The sequence below is a fragment of the Lampetra planeri genome, chromosome 4 (genome assembly GCF_965212315.1).
Source record: "Lampetra planeri chromosome 4, kcLamPlan1.2.h2, whole genome shotgun sequence".
NCBI classification, from domain to species: domain Eukaryota; kingdom Metazoa; phylum Chordata; class Hyperoartia; order Petromyzontiformes; family Petromyzontidae; genus Lampetra; species Lampetra planeri.
Window position 1 is genome coordinate 9710331 of NC_136110.1, and position 14520 is coordinate 9724850.

The 14520-nt window shown below is 47.0% G+C and overlaps 1 protein-coding gene across 1 annotated transcript in view; it reads left to right on the forward strand.

Moving 5' to 3' along the window:
- The first annotated feature begins 1980 nt into the window (after positions 1 to 1980).
- Positions 1981 to 14520, forward strand: part of KNDC1 (kinase non-catalytic C-lobe domain containing 1) — a 119035-nt gene continuing 106495 nt past the window's right edge. Inside the window, exons 1-2 of the mRNA XM_078593227.1 lie at positions 1981 to 2186; positions 3528 to 3655. Of these exons, the coding sequence (XP_078449353.1) occupies positions 3578 to 3655 (78 nt within the window). The 5' untranslated portion in view covers positions 1981 to 2186; positions 3528 to 3577. The remainder of the gene's footprint in view (positions 2187 to 3527; positions 3656 to 14520) is intronic.

A 14520-nucleotide genomic window follows, 5' to 3' on the forward strand; every position in this document is an offset into this window, starting at 1 on the left:
CAGCGCGCGTCGATGACGTAAGATGGCGCGCTTGGAGACCCGCACCCACGTGGCGGTCGCCGTTCCCGCCAAAAGTCGCCGCCGATGAAATGGCGGGAATCGCCAAGTCATTTTGGCGGGAATCTGCAGGGCGACCCTGTAGAATGTCCGCTGCCGTCTCCGCTCCAGCCGACGAGCTGATCTCCGCCAGGATGGACGCGGCGGCGAGCAGCAGCTCCGCCAGACGAGAGTGCGCCTCCCGGAGCACGGCCTCGGTCCCCCGCCGCTCCTCCGGCGCCGCCGGCAGATCCTGCAGCGTGGGCCATTCTTCGTCCTCACCCCCCGACGGCAGCTGGCCCGGGTCGTCAAGGTTGTCCTCGCGGTCACTCCCGTGGGTCCGAACGGTCTTCCTCGTATCCATGCTTGGAAGACGGTTTCACTTCTGACGCCAGTTGAAGTATTGGAAATGACGGCAGGAAACTCCTTGACGGGTAACACACTTCTTTTATTAAATCTTCACGTATCTCGATACAACGTGTAGTCTCTATTCTTCCGCGTACGGTCACCAGACACCGGTACAACTCGTAACCTCTTCTCTTCTTATAACACACCGTACTGAACTCGTGTAGACTCCAAGCCTCTAGCTACACACGCCTCACTCGTCTCGTGTAGACTCGCCTCATGTAGACCCTATGCCTCTGGCTACACACACATCACTCGTCTCGTGTAGACTCTTCTCGTGTAGACCTTTGCCTCTGGCTACACACACATCACTCGTCTCGTGTAGACTCTTCTCGTGTAGACTCTATGCCTCTGGCTACACACACATCACTCGTCTCGGGTAGACTCTTCTTGTGTAGACTCGTCTCGTGTAGACCCTACGCCTCTGGCTACACCCATATCACTCGTCTCGTGTAGACTCTAGGCCCCGGCTACACACTCGGCATGCTGACACCGCATGCTCACACTACCCCCGCCTCTGGGTTACACAGAGTCCCGGTCCTCGCAGGACAGCGGGACTAGGTACCGCAGGGCCCTGGCTCTTCTTCCCGTCTTCAGTCTTCGCTGGTTACACTCTCCCCGTGCGCCTGTGCGCATCCCCTTATATAGTCGTTCCTCCCGGGAGACGGAGCGGATGCGGATCTCGATGCGAGCATCGCTTGTTAGTGAACCAATCACAACGCGTTATCTGTACGATCCTTTTTCCCCAACGCGTGTTTCCACTCACCAACCAATCACGCCGCGCTGCCACTCAATCACTCCCACACCAGCACGTCACCGGCACCCAGCCAATCAACACCACACAACCCACGATCCCGCGCTGACCCCTGATCCCTCACCGTCAGCGCGCGTCACCACCCACACATCCAGTCACAACGCGCTGGCACCTGATCGCTACCCCAGCGCGTATCACCACTACACATATATCGTATTCATGCTGCGGTTGTAAGCATACGGCCATCCAACGCAATTCTCAATAATTTTAAATAACTTTTCATTGGAGGACTGCCAAACCTTCAAGTTAAAGCTGAGATATGTCTAGTAGGCCAACACATATACTGCCTCTAACGTAGTTACCTGCGCAGTGAATGTTGCACACAATTGCAATAATAAGACAACGTTGCATTCAAAGTTTCATTTAAAATGAAACAACAACAAAAACACGACGTCGGCATTTATGCAACGATTGTGAAGGCTTCCCCCTCTGTTGTGGTTAGTGTACGCCAATGCATTACAATCGCATCGTCTCCGTGCGTGCGTGTGCGCATTTTGTTGTTGTGTTTGTGTGCAAGGCGGTCGAGCCCTGCTTGCTGGCTACCCTCCTGTGCCGTGCCGACCTTAAATTAAAAAATAGTCGCTCGCCACCAACAAGCACTTTGCCTCTCCCAACAGGCTGTGGAAGGGCTACACGGGTGACCTTTGTCTTTTGTTCGCGAGTCTGTGAACGCGAATGGGCAATCCCAGGGAAAGGCAAAAGGGGGTGACGTCATGCCGCCCGGAGCCTTAGAGACGCTGTTTGTAGCAACAAGCTGATGCGGCTTTCGAGACGAACGGAATCACCCCGTGCGCGTGAAGACGCGTTGCGTTACACGCATGCGAGGACGACTGCGACGACAACAACAACAACAACATCGTCGTCTACGCAATGAACGAAGACCTCAATTAGCAACATCCGCTGGATCCCCTGCTATTCGTTTGGAAGCACGGTGAGAGAGAGCTGATGGTAATAATGGTACTACTGCGATGTGCGCCGAGGCTTTCGCAGTGCGTAAATGGCAGAGCAAGTGTGGAAACGCCGCCGTGCCTTCACTTGGGGGCTGTATGTATCTATGTATATATACAACCGCAACTCGCGTTTAGACACACGGTGTATCTTCTGCATCGTACACGCGATGTGCGTCGAATTGCGGACGCGTCTGTGCCGCGCGTGCATGTGAACTATGACGTCACGTAACCTCGTACTCTTCCTTCCCCGCTGCGAAGCAACACAACCAGCTCGCATCGGCAATTCCTTAAAGCGGTAACCATGTATATGTGTGTGTGTCATTGCAGCACGGCTCGATGTCATTTACCACGCATTCCGATAGGCGAACAACAACAAAACAATTGGTTAACCTTACCTCGCGTAGCAGAGCCGCGATACGATCAAATATAGGAAGGTCTGCAGCGGTGAGAGTGATTATCATGACGATGACCGTCATCATCATCGTAAACACGTGCGTGCTGCATGCATCATTCCGGCGGTCGAGGCGTTTGCCGTCGAAATCGCTGGCAGCCGAGCTGCTTCGTAGTGCGCGTGGTCAATCGATCAGTGTCATTGACGCGAGCACACGCGGATTTCTAATTGTATCGATATTCTTCCAGTTGCAATGGCACTCGAGTCGGATGCTGGCACATGCAAAATATTTGACTTTGGATGCCTATATTGTCCGCTCAATATGCAAATGCAGTGTTTGTAATATGCAGGGCCAGGCCCGTTACGAACATTATAGGGGTTCAACCATTAAGATTATTGAACTGGTTGCCTTGGCTGTGTTTACTTTATTGTATTGCTTTTAATATATTAATATTGTATCTTTCGTGTTACAAAGCAATGCATTCATCCCGGGTCCAGTTAAAGATGCATGTTGCTTCTCTCAATGGGCTCTCGTCTAGCAAAAATACGGGGGATTAGTGTTTCCGTGGCATTTGCTTTTGCATTATTCATGCCACGCGGTGGGTGTGTGTGTGGTGGCTTAAGGGGAAATATTGCATTTACGACAAATTTCTCATTTGTGAACGGGGTAAACCACCGATGATTTTTTTTGGAGATTTAAACGAAATCGGGGTGGCTTTTAGTAGGAGGAGACTGCGCATTTTTTTATTCTAAGGTCCTCACCCCCCTTCCATAACCCCGCATCGCACCGCACCACAGCACGCACATCCCCTCCACTCACTCACCATCCTTCCCGTCCACTCACCCACCATCCGTACTCTCCACCACCTAGCACACGTTTGTGGTAACATAGCGAACGAGCATTGCCACGTACGTTCCCGTTCCTGTTTAGGATTCTTTGGAGAGATAGAGCGAGAGAGAGTCGCCTAGGAGGGGACCGGCATGGCTCGCTGCTACAATGAAGATGAGGACGAGGAGTTTTACGAGTATGAGCCACTGCCCACTGTGCTGGAGGACGAGGTGAGAGAGATCGGTGAATGCGCCGGTGATGGTGACACGTGCGTGAGATGCGTGTGTGCTGGCTCATTGATGTGCAGCGTTAGGTGTGCAGAACAAGAGATGTGTGTGCGGGCGTGCTGACGAATTGATGCATGATGCACAGCGCTGGATATGTGTGCATACGTTATATATGCACAAGCTGTACTGTGCTTATGTATCAATTTAAAACATGAAACAAATATCTATCTGATATATGTGCCGTTGTCATGTGCCTGCATGCATATACAATGCATTTTATGATTATATAAAACTATGCAAATAATAGTGACAAATATGTTTTATTTTTACAACGGGCATCTAGAACGTCAATAACAGTCAATATATCAAAGCAGTAATTTCTAAAAATATATATGCATTGCCATATGTCAGAGTGCATTACACACCATGTATTTCTTTGATGTCATGTTTGCACGGGTTTGCTATCATTGTACAATTCCAGTGCTGCCTAATTTAATTGAATGGGTGATGATAATAAGATTTACAAGAGTAATGCATCAGATTGCACTGCACGGGATGTGCGTGCCTGCCATTAATTTTTTTTGCAAAAATAATTTCTAATCAAATACTGCTTGTTCATTTAAATTGCTTTTCATATCAGTAGGACCTTTTTATTCAGCCTTGTGCATAGGTTTGCGTTTTTTTACCATTCTTTTTTTGCCAATAAATGTGATTGCAGCATGAGAAATGTGACATTGATATGAAGTGAAGTTAATGCATTTTTGAGATTTCAGAAAACAGTCATGCGAGTGATTCATTTTTTTACAGCGCTAACAACCAGATCGTCTCACGATGCTGGGAACTTTGTCAAACAGTGGTGTGTGATAAAATATTAATGTTTCGTGGCATGTGTTTTCAATGCTGCAGCGTTGCCAAATGTCCTCATGCGAATGCTGCTAAGTATCCCAGGCACAGGAATACTTAGTGCATTGCTCGGTTGACAATGGTTTATATTTATTGTAATAAAAACTAATGCTCACGGAATTATTGTAAAAAAAACACATTTTGCAAAAAAAACACGAGCATGAGTTTCTTGAGCGGCATTTTCAAAAGCCTTCGTATTAGTGGACCTCATTTGTAGCCAAACTGTTTTCAACCTCATCCGAAGTAAGACATACAGGACGCAACAAGAAAATGCTTTTAGAGGCTAACATTGACCAGCTTGTGGTGCGTCTGCGTTGCGCGACAGTCTAAGCTGGCATGTCCCAAGCGTGTTTTTTTCCCTCTCCAAAACTCATCGATGAGAGTGGGTGCATTGGTCAGGACAATGCAATTCAGCGCTTGCGTAATAGCACCGTGCACACAGCGTGCCACTGCACAGGTGTGTGCTCGCATACACGGTTGGATCGGTACAGTGCGAAAGAAGCTCAACATACATACGTAGGACCGTACACACGCTTTCACGCTTCAAATATTTGCTGTGCTGTACATTCGCAGCTTATAGACGATGTTTTCTCATCAGCTGTTGATCTTTTTTTGGGATGAATATAACTTTCTAGGTATGCAATCTTCAAATTTTACTTAAGCAGATTACATTGACGGCTGTCTGAAAGTGCGCGCATTTTTAACCTTACCATTCAAAATACTGCAGTGTAATAATCACCTCGCTCGGTGTATCCAGATATGTGTGGATGATAGCTGAGAAAAGTGTTGAACATCATAACAACTATATCTGTACAGTACTTTAAATGTTGCACTTAAGAACTGCTGTGCCCGGAGCCAAATATATACATACTATATGTATTAAAAATACATTATGAATTAAATTGACCGTACAAAAAGTTGAGCCAATGGCATTATTGAATAAAAGGCTCCATCAAATGCAACAAACTCTCTTTATTTATTATTAACTTAATAAAAGCACTTTGGTCCCTTAACTAAAAGTTGAAGAAGTTTCACTTGTAACCGTGATATGTGCCCTGACAACATGGTGTGCACTGTGACGTTCGTACAGCCCATCTCAAAGTAGAGCACTGAGGTGGCATTTCTCAAGCGTGGTTAAACATTTAGTGCTGTTGAATTGTATAGGATTTGCAATATGACCCGTATCCCAAGAGTCGTTAAAAGATTAATGTTAGCTCCTGCAGAATGCACAAGCAGTGCGGTTATGTTGGTCATTGTATTTTTAAAGAATGAGTCTACAGTGGTAACCAAATATTACTGCAATGCCTGAACCATCATAACTGTGCTTTGTTGTTTTAGCTATGAATCGCCCAGCACATCACTTTCTGTGTTTGTTAAACCAGTGAAGGATCTTGCCTTTTCTCATTGGATAATAAAGTATGGGCAACAATGGATCATTTATTGGACAAAATGTCTGAGAATCATTACTTACTCACTCGTCATCATCCCCGATGGGACGTAAGGCGACAATGAGCTCATGCACAACTGAAAACTTTTCATTTCAGAATTTTAACGACATTTATTTAGAGCACCGTCAAACTAGTTCGTTGGATTTGTATAATCTTGGTACACACTAAATATCGTATACACTGAAACTAAGCTTAAAGTATATGTTCATAGGGTGAGCTGTATAAACATAACATGTATATGTCCATCGTAAACAGCACAGACAACATCTACATGCAGAAAGGAAGTCCTACAACTCTTACGAAAACATTTTGCATTCTGTTAAGTGCTGTGTGACAACCTATGGTCATAACTCTTATCGCTCATGCTTTCATCTGCGTACATTAGAAAGCACCATTTGTCAACGCCTGCAAATATGACAATCTGCCCGCAATGGAAACCCACTGGTAGATGTGAATACTCAGGCTCCTTAACGTTTGAGATAACAAAGATGACGTGTTGATTCGTGGGCCGCGTCTATTGTCTTCGTGTAGGGTACACGGGCATTGTAGAATTTCAATGCACAGTTAGACGCAGCGAAACGGCAATATTCACTGACCCTCGCATAAATAGATTTGTGAAAAAGATTTTGTTCCTCACCGCTAATCATCCAAGCGATTGATGCAATTAATTTAAAGCATGTCTTTATGCATACTAATTGAAATATGCATTGCAAACAAGCCTGACAGTGAAAAGTGTGACTTGACAAGCATTTTCATATTTAATTTCCAACACAATATTGAACCATGAATTAAATGTAAGATGTAAACGGATAAGGAAATGGATTTCGCTCATCATTTTGTAGTTAACTACAAGAGTCGATAATGTTTAGTACATTTAATATATAATAGGACACATTTTGTTCTGTATCATTAAAATAACACGAGGGCATGTATTGAACATCGTTATAAAAAAATCATTTTATGTTTTACTCTTGGCAATTATGTAATAAATGGCACCAATAGCACATTATATATATAGTTGTATATATGCCTGGCATATACATTTTGACGTGGTGCACACGTTGCCTTGGGATGTCCCTCCATGCACACAACAAGTATGCAGCTCCCCTGTCTTGTGCATGCACCTCCTCAAACTCTTGACGTTGCTGTGGCAAACTGCAAAACCATGCAGTTGAGCTCATTGACCCTGAGCCTCTCGTTCTCTCCCCACACATCTCAACTCCGCAGGACCTCATTTATCGATCTGCACATCTCCCACACCTGCCGTGTCCTTACCCCCAGCCGCTGATAGGACCCTTGCCAGTGCATTACTTACATCCTGACTCAACTACTGCAACCGTCTGCTCTACAGCCTCCACAAACCACTCATCACCAAAACCTGATGATCCAAAATGTCACCGTTAAGACTCCTTGCTCACACAAGTAAACATGACCCTCCCCCCCCCCAATACTCCAATACGTCCACTGGCTTGCATTATAGTCCCAGGTAAATTTCACTATCACACTGATCATCTTTAAGATCATCCTTGGACCCATTCCCACCTATCCTCTCCTCTGAGCATCTCTTAAGGCCAGCGCTGAACTTGACTGAGTGGTTGTGGGCAGCACTACACACCCTCTAGCTGCTTTTGTTTGTCTCATTTGTCATCGGTACCAATGTCGACTGCACTGGGTCTACGATCCTCCTTGGACCCATTCCCACCTATACTCTCCTCTGAGCATCTCCTAGGGCCAGCACTGAATTTGACTGAGTGGTTGTGGGCAGCACTACACACCTCCTGGCTGCTTTTCGTCTCATTTCTCATTGGTACCAATGTTGACCGCACTGGTGTCCTCGATTCCGGCCAATTTGTCCTGGGATGAACCCAGGCTAACTTTAGGCACCAATCACCACAGGCCCAATCTACCAGCACGCCAAGCAGCCAGCAACAAGCAGCACTCTTGAAAATATAATAAATAAGAGTTGCAGCAACATTCTGCTTGAATCGCACGATGTTGTAATAACTTGGAAAGAGAGACGATGGCAAGGAATTCCAAAACCGAGCGGTGCGAGAGAGAGAAGCATTTTCACCTGCCGTGTGGGGGTTGAACACAGTATGGATGAGACGAAAGAGTCACACCGCTAGAGTCATCACAGTGGGTGGAAGAATAATTGACAGAAAGAGGCGACTGACCGTCCGTGAGCGAGTGATTGGAGTGACGGGAGCATTGTGTATGACCTGGTATCAAACCTGTCGTCCATTGTGCTATACACTCCCCCCTCCACTCCTCATCCATACACATGAGCTGTAATTTTTTTTTCTTGGGGGGGGAAGGGGCATTCAATAATCCCCAGTGTCTTTTTTTTCCACTGTCATGCCTACGCAACATACATTCTTTTCAAATTCTGTTTTAATAGAATGGAAAGGTTGCAAAAGTAATATTACATTACAATTGCTAGGTACACTTGCATCAGTTGAAGGTGATGTGCAAACGTCATGCAGGCTCCACATAATGATTCAGCAAAGTGTGATTATAATACCCAATACGGCATTTGATTGTTTGATGCAGTTTAGTATACTGTAATTTGGTGATATTTCCGCAAATAGGTTTATTGGTTCTTATTCTTTGATCATCATTGACCTATTATCAATACATTGCTAGATGAAGGCCTCTCTAAGCCACCATCTTTTTGCATTATTTTTATAAATTGGCAACTTAACTTTATTCTTACGTGTCTTCAGGCTCTAACCGTAATAATTTTCAATACTCACGATACTATTGCACTCGCATCTTTAAACTATTTAAGTAAATTTGACACGCAGGCTTTCTACTCTGCAGTGTTTCTAATACGACAACTGGAAACACGACAGAGTATATATAATTGTATACACATACAGTTGAGCGGAATTTTTGGAAACAGACCAGGATGAAAATGATTATAGAGGCAAGCGAGAGCAGGTTGGGGTGATTTTGGACGCATGGACACTGACAAAGAAAATAGAGATGTATGCTTGGAATTACAGTCGGACACATAAATAGGAACACATGGATCAGGCAACCAATGAAAATCAGACATCACATTGACCATTAAGGAAATTGAGTTGACTTGGGAAGGACACATTGCTCGAGGGTATTGTGGTCCATGGACAATACTGGTGATGGAATAGTGGCTAGAATAGTGGACACTCCCGAGAGGACAACCCTGACGAAAATGGAGTGATGTAATTCGCTTGTGTGGAGGAGTGAGATGAATTGTGGTATCGCAAGTCCATGGTGGATGGCGATGATGCATTGGCTTGATCTTGGCTGATGACATTGGTGATCATCCATTACATAGAGGATGCTAACTGCACTGTTGTGTGCTTCATCAATCACAAATTGGCAGTTATGCAAATATTACAAGTAGGTACATTCCGGATGATTTGTAGTTTTTACCCCTTGCAACAAATTACAGTCTGTTCTCCTAGAACGCGGTAGTTGCATTCATGAAGAACACCGCGTTATGGAAAAATCTCGTTATAATAAATAATAGGGTAAAGAACAGTCCACGATAACACGTGAGATGCGTACGCAGGCCGAGCAAAATACTGAGGCACGTGGGTAGCATCTAGAAGCATCCAGCAGCATCCCACCTTGTGTGATGCTACGCCGTGGGAGCAGTACAACCACTTATTTCTACTTGCACGACGTAGTTTTTGTTCATTCAATCGCGTTATATCCAATTCGCATCTGCGTAGTAAAAAACGTGTTCCCAAATACATTAATCGCGTTGTATCCAATTCATGTTATGAAAACAACACGCGGCGTTATAGCAGAACAGACTGTATTTATTTGATGTATTCTTACCAGAATATTTTAAATCAATTAAAGTTTTTTTCTTTTATATTCTTGGTTCTTTTGGTAAAATTTGAAATTTTCTTATTGTGGATTTCACACCTGATGATGCTTGCTTGTGTTGCAGTTGAAACGTCGTGAGAATTGTATTGTTTAATATTTGTATTATTGTATTATTTCCCTTCTACGTGACTTTACCGAAAGAACCAAGAATATGAATCCCTGCAGTCACGAAAGCTTTAAAAAAAAAAAATATTTTGTTATTTTGGTCACAATAAGAATACAGTACTGTATTCAATTTGCTAGTTATGGTGAATTTAAAACCTAGGCTTTCGTAGCCAATACAATGGTTCATAATTGTTTCTGAGTTAGGCCACATATTAGTTGTATGCCAGTGACAAGAATTTTGACATGAAGCTACTTTGTGCCAAAACTCAAAAATACATCTGGATCAGTGTTTATGATTCATGTGTCACTTTGAATTGCCGTGGTCTCTTTCCCCCCCGATGTAAATAAGTCACGCAACAAATTGGCACACGTGTGTACTGTTAAATAACAAAATAATTAACAACTCGACGTAAGGCTCCGTTGATTTTTCATGAATACCGTATTTTTATTTTTGCTCATAAATAAACTGATGAATGGAGAAATCGTGCATTTAAATCGTACATTTTAACTGTAAATGGATATGATGGAAACATCTGCGCTCATTATATCACGCTCTTATGGCACCACATATTTGTAAATCTTTCTCGTATTTGTTTAAACGACATCATTATTTTACTTTATCCCGATATTGTGTCGACATACGTATTAACGTGTATGCACACACATTAATATTCATGTTGAAATGCATTGGTGAATACATCTTTATTTTATACTTGGTGGTATAAAATATAAATAAAATACGACGGCACTCAAATATGGCTTAAATCTTTTATTTATACATTCTATATTCAAAACGAAGTGCACGTTTAATCCTTTGGAGTCTAACTGCCAGAGAGTAACCAGGAGGGTAGAGCGGTGAACATATTCGTCACCACAACCCATTGATTACAGATATCAGGGCCACAATTTCGCTTTCAGACGAGGAGCAGCCTATAATATGATGTAGTGGAATTACCTTCACATTGGACTGCAAAGCAGCCCTCAATTGCCAGGACTTTCATTTATTTCATGACAGCCTCTTGGGGCAATCAATGCTTCATGGCTGCACTGGAATTTCACGGACATTTCTTTGGTCACTGTCGTGTATCCAGAGTGATGCGAGGTTTTTTGTGTGCTCTGCTTATGATGGTCATCCTTTACAGCTTCACGCCACATTTTGCTCAGCCTGACAATGCAGTTGTGTTTGTGCAATGTGCTGTGCAGCCCTTTAACTTGTAGCACTATAAGTTACGGTTATGGAAAATTGAACTTGATGATGATAACGAGACTAGCAATGAGTGTGAATAGGACATGTTCAATCAGTGCATAGTACCTGCAATGACATTTCTTCACTGATTAAGAGGGTGAAATAAAAGCTAAACGCTCATGATGTACTGCACCATCATATTTGCAACTATAAAATACAGTACAATGTACATATCAAAATTATGGTGTGCATTTTCTAAAACAAATGTAATTCATTACATTACATATATCGTGACATGTATGATTGTTTTCGTATCATTCTCTACACAGTGTAATGAAGGACTCTCAGCCGATGTTGTTCTCCGTGTCCTTTATTGGGTTCTTGCTCGTACCCCGCGATGTCTCCGCTCCGACCTGCACCTTCTCCGCCTCGTGCCTCCGCACGTCGTCTGAGTCCTCCGCTCCCGCTCACTCTCTCTCTCTGCAGCCACCCCACTGCTCGTATGCTCCGCACACTCTACAGCCCCCTTGCTGCTCCGTGTGCTCCCCGCGCACCCAGCAGCCACCCTGCTGCTCCGTGTGCTCCCGCACACTCTGCAGACACCCCCGCTGCTCCACGAACACTGCTGGCCGATGGTGCCGTGACTCCTGCCTCGTGGCACTCACGCCACTCCTCGCCAGCTCTCCGCGTGGCCTCTCCCTTCTCTCTTCTGTCTCCACTCCCGATCTCCTTCCGGTTCTCCCCTTATATCCTCCCCCTCACGTGACCCTGACTCCTCCTCCTCCGCACGTGACCCTGATTCCGCCCACACTCACGTGACCCTGTCCTTGCTCGCATTACATGACCCCCCCCGCCCGTGTAGAAAAACCCAGCCGTCCCCGGCTGCAACAGAGCAAAATAATGCGAGCAAAAGTCCAGCAACAGGCCTAACAAGACAATGGAGATTATAACAACAACAACAACAACAACACAATAAATAGGTACTTGGAACGCGTGCGGGTCGCCGGCCCGTCCTGAACGGGTGGCGGCCCTCGCATAGACCGTGACCGCGACAGGATTTTAGTCCCGCCAATGTCAGAGTCCCGTACCCCCGGGAGACCCGGCGCCGGGGTCTCCAGCAAATGCGTCCGCGGCGGGGTTGGAGGGGCGGCGGGGCCAAGTGTCCCCGTCGCCGTGGTAGGCCCACCCGGAGCAGAACTCACTGTCTCCATCCGTGTCACGGCTGGTCCGTCTGTAGAAGGCACGACAGGCGCTCTTGCAGGTTGAACAGGCAAAGTCAGTGGCGCGTCGGACGCAACAGACACCGGCAAGGCAACTTTAGGAGATGACGCATCCGGCCGTGGGGCCACGTAGGGTTTCAATCGAGATGTGTGTACGTACCAGTGCCGCGATCTGAAACGAACACGCGCGGACTGCGGACTAGGCACCTCGATAAGCACAACCAGCCCATGCCATGGTTTGTGCAACTTAGGGGAGGTCCCCACCCGCACCTGCGGGCAGTGCAGCCAGGCCATATCCCCCACTCGCCAGGGGGATTCCCCATCCGAGCGCCGAGCACAACGTTCGTTCCGGGCCTGGGTCTTAGCCGTAGCCAATCTGGCCCCCTCCCGTGCCTCCGCCACGCGACGAACGGCGTCCCGAATGTACTCCGGAAGAGGCTTAACAGGACCCTTCGCCCCCGTACCCAGCTGCACGTCCATCGGCGGCACATTCTCACAGCCGTACATTAAAAAAAAAGGTGAGTACCCCGTCGACGCATGAGGCGTCATCCTGTATGCAGAGAGCACTCCAGGGATGTGCAAATCCCAATCAGCCTGTTTTTCGCTAACCGTGTGACAGCATAGCCGACAGGTCCGATTAAGCCGTTCCACCATGCCGTCCATTTGAGGGTGGTAGGGAGACGTTCGAACTTTCTTGGTCCCCAGTGCAGCGCACACCTCAGCCAATAATTTAGAAGAAAAATTCCGCCCTTGGTTTGTGAGCAACCTTTCCGGCGCCCCTTTGTCCATTACGTATCCGAACAGGAACGCGTCCGTGATAGACGCCGCCGACTGGTCGGGCAAGGGCCAAGCCATAGCCCAGCGGGAGAGATATTCCACCCCGACCAGCAAAAATGTATTCCCCCGAGCGGACAGCGGGAAAGGCCCCAAAATATCCAACGCCACCAACTCGTTAATCCGGGACACCTGTATGGACTGCACTGGTGGAACATATGGGTGTTTAGGCAGCTTCCGCCGGGCACAGTCGGGATACGCCCGAATGTGCCCGACGACATCAGTCGTCATGCCGTGCCAGAAGTAGCCCTGCTGCAATGTTAACAAGGTTTTCTGCACCCCGAGATGTAACAACGTCTCGGAGTGCAGAGTCCGAACCAACTCGTACCGTAACGACGACGGCACCACCAGGCGCCAGCGATCGTGCAACCCTTCTTTCCACATTAGCAACCCATCCCGGAGAGCGGCTCCCGGCGTCCCACCGGACAGCGGGCCCCCCGTCCCCTTTGCAGCCCGACTCCGCATGGTTCCTAGCGACTCATCGAGCAATTGCTCGCGAAGCCATACCGAACGTGGCAGGTTCAAAACGCCATCAGCCGGTCCCGGACACACGGGATCCTCGGCCACCTCAGCTGGTACCGGGCATACGGGAATCTCGAGCCCTTCTACAGCGGACACAACAGGCAAAGGGGGTTGCTGAACCCGCGTACATCTGTTCGTGCCCGAAGCGCAAGCGCAAGGGAACCCCTGCGGCAATCTGGAGAGTGCGTCCGCGTTCGCGTGACGCGTGCCCTTCCGATATTGAATATCGAACGAAAATTTCTGCAGAGTCTCCAACCATCGTGCCAATTGGTCAGACGGTTGGTCGAACCGCAGGGCATATTGCAAAGCCGCATGGTCCGTGCGCACAATAAACGTACGGCCGTACAAATACGGCCGATATTGGCAAAGAAAATGTACAATGGCCAAAAGTTTGCGGCGAGTAACGCAGTAACGGGTCTCCGCAGGAGACAACATGCGACTACCGTACGCAACCACGCGTTCAACGCCGTTCTTAGACTGGGAGAGAACAGCCCCAATCCCGGTGTCACTACCGTTAGTATCCAGAATAAAATGTCGAGTGAAATCTGGATAGTCCAACGTTGGTGCTGACGCCAAACGATCGCGCAGGCCCTGAAACACCGCCTCTTCCGTTGGTCCCCAGCTGAATCTCCGGCCTTTAGCCGTAAGGAGGTGCAACGGCCTCGCGATCGTGGCAAAGTTAGGAACGAACCGGCGGTAATATGAAGCGAACCCAACGAACCGACGCACGTCGCCCACTGAGGCCGGAGTCGGCCAGTTACGGATGCACGC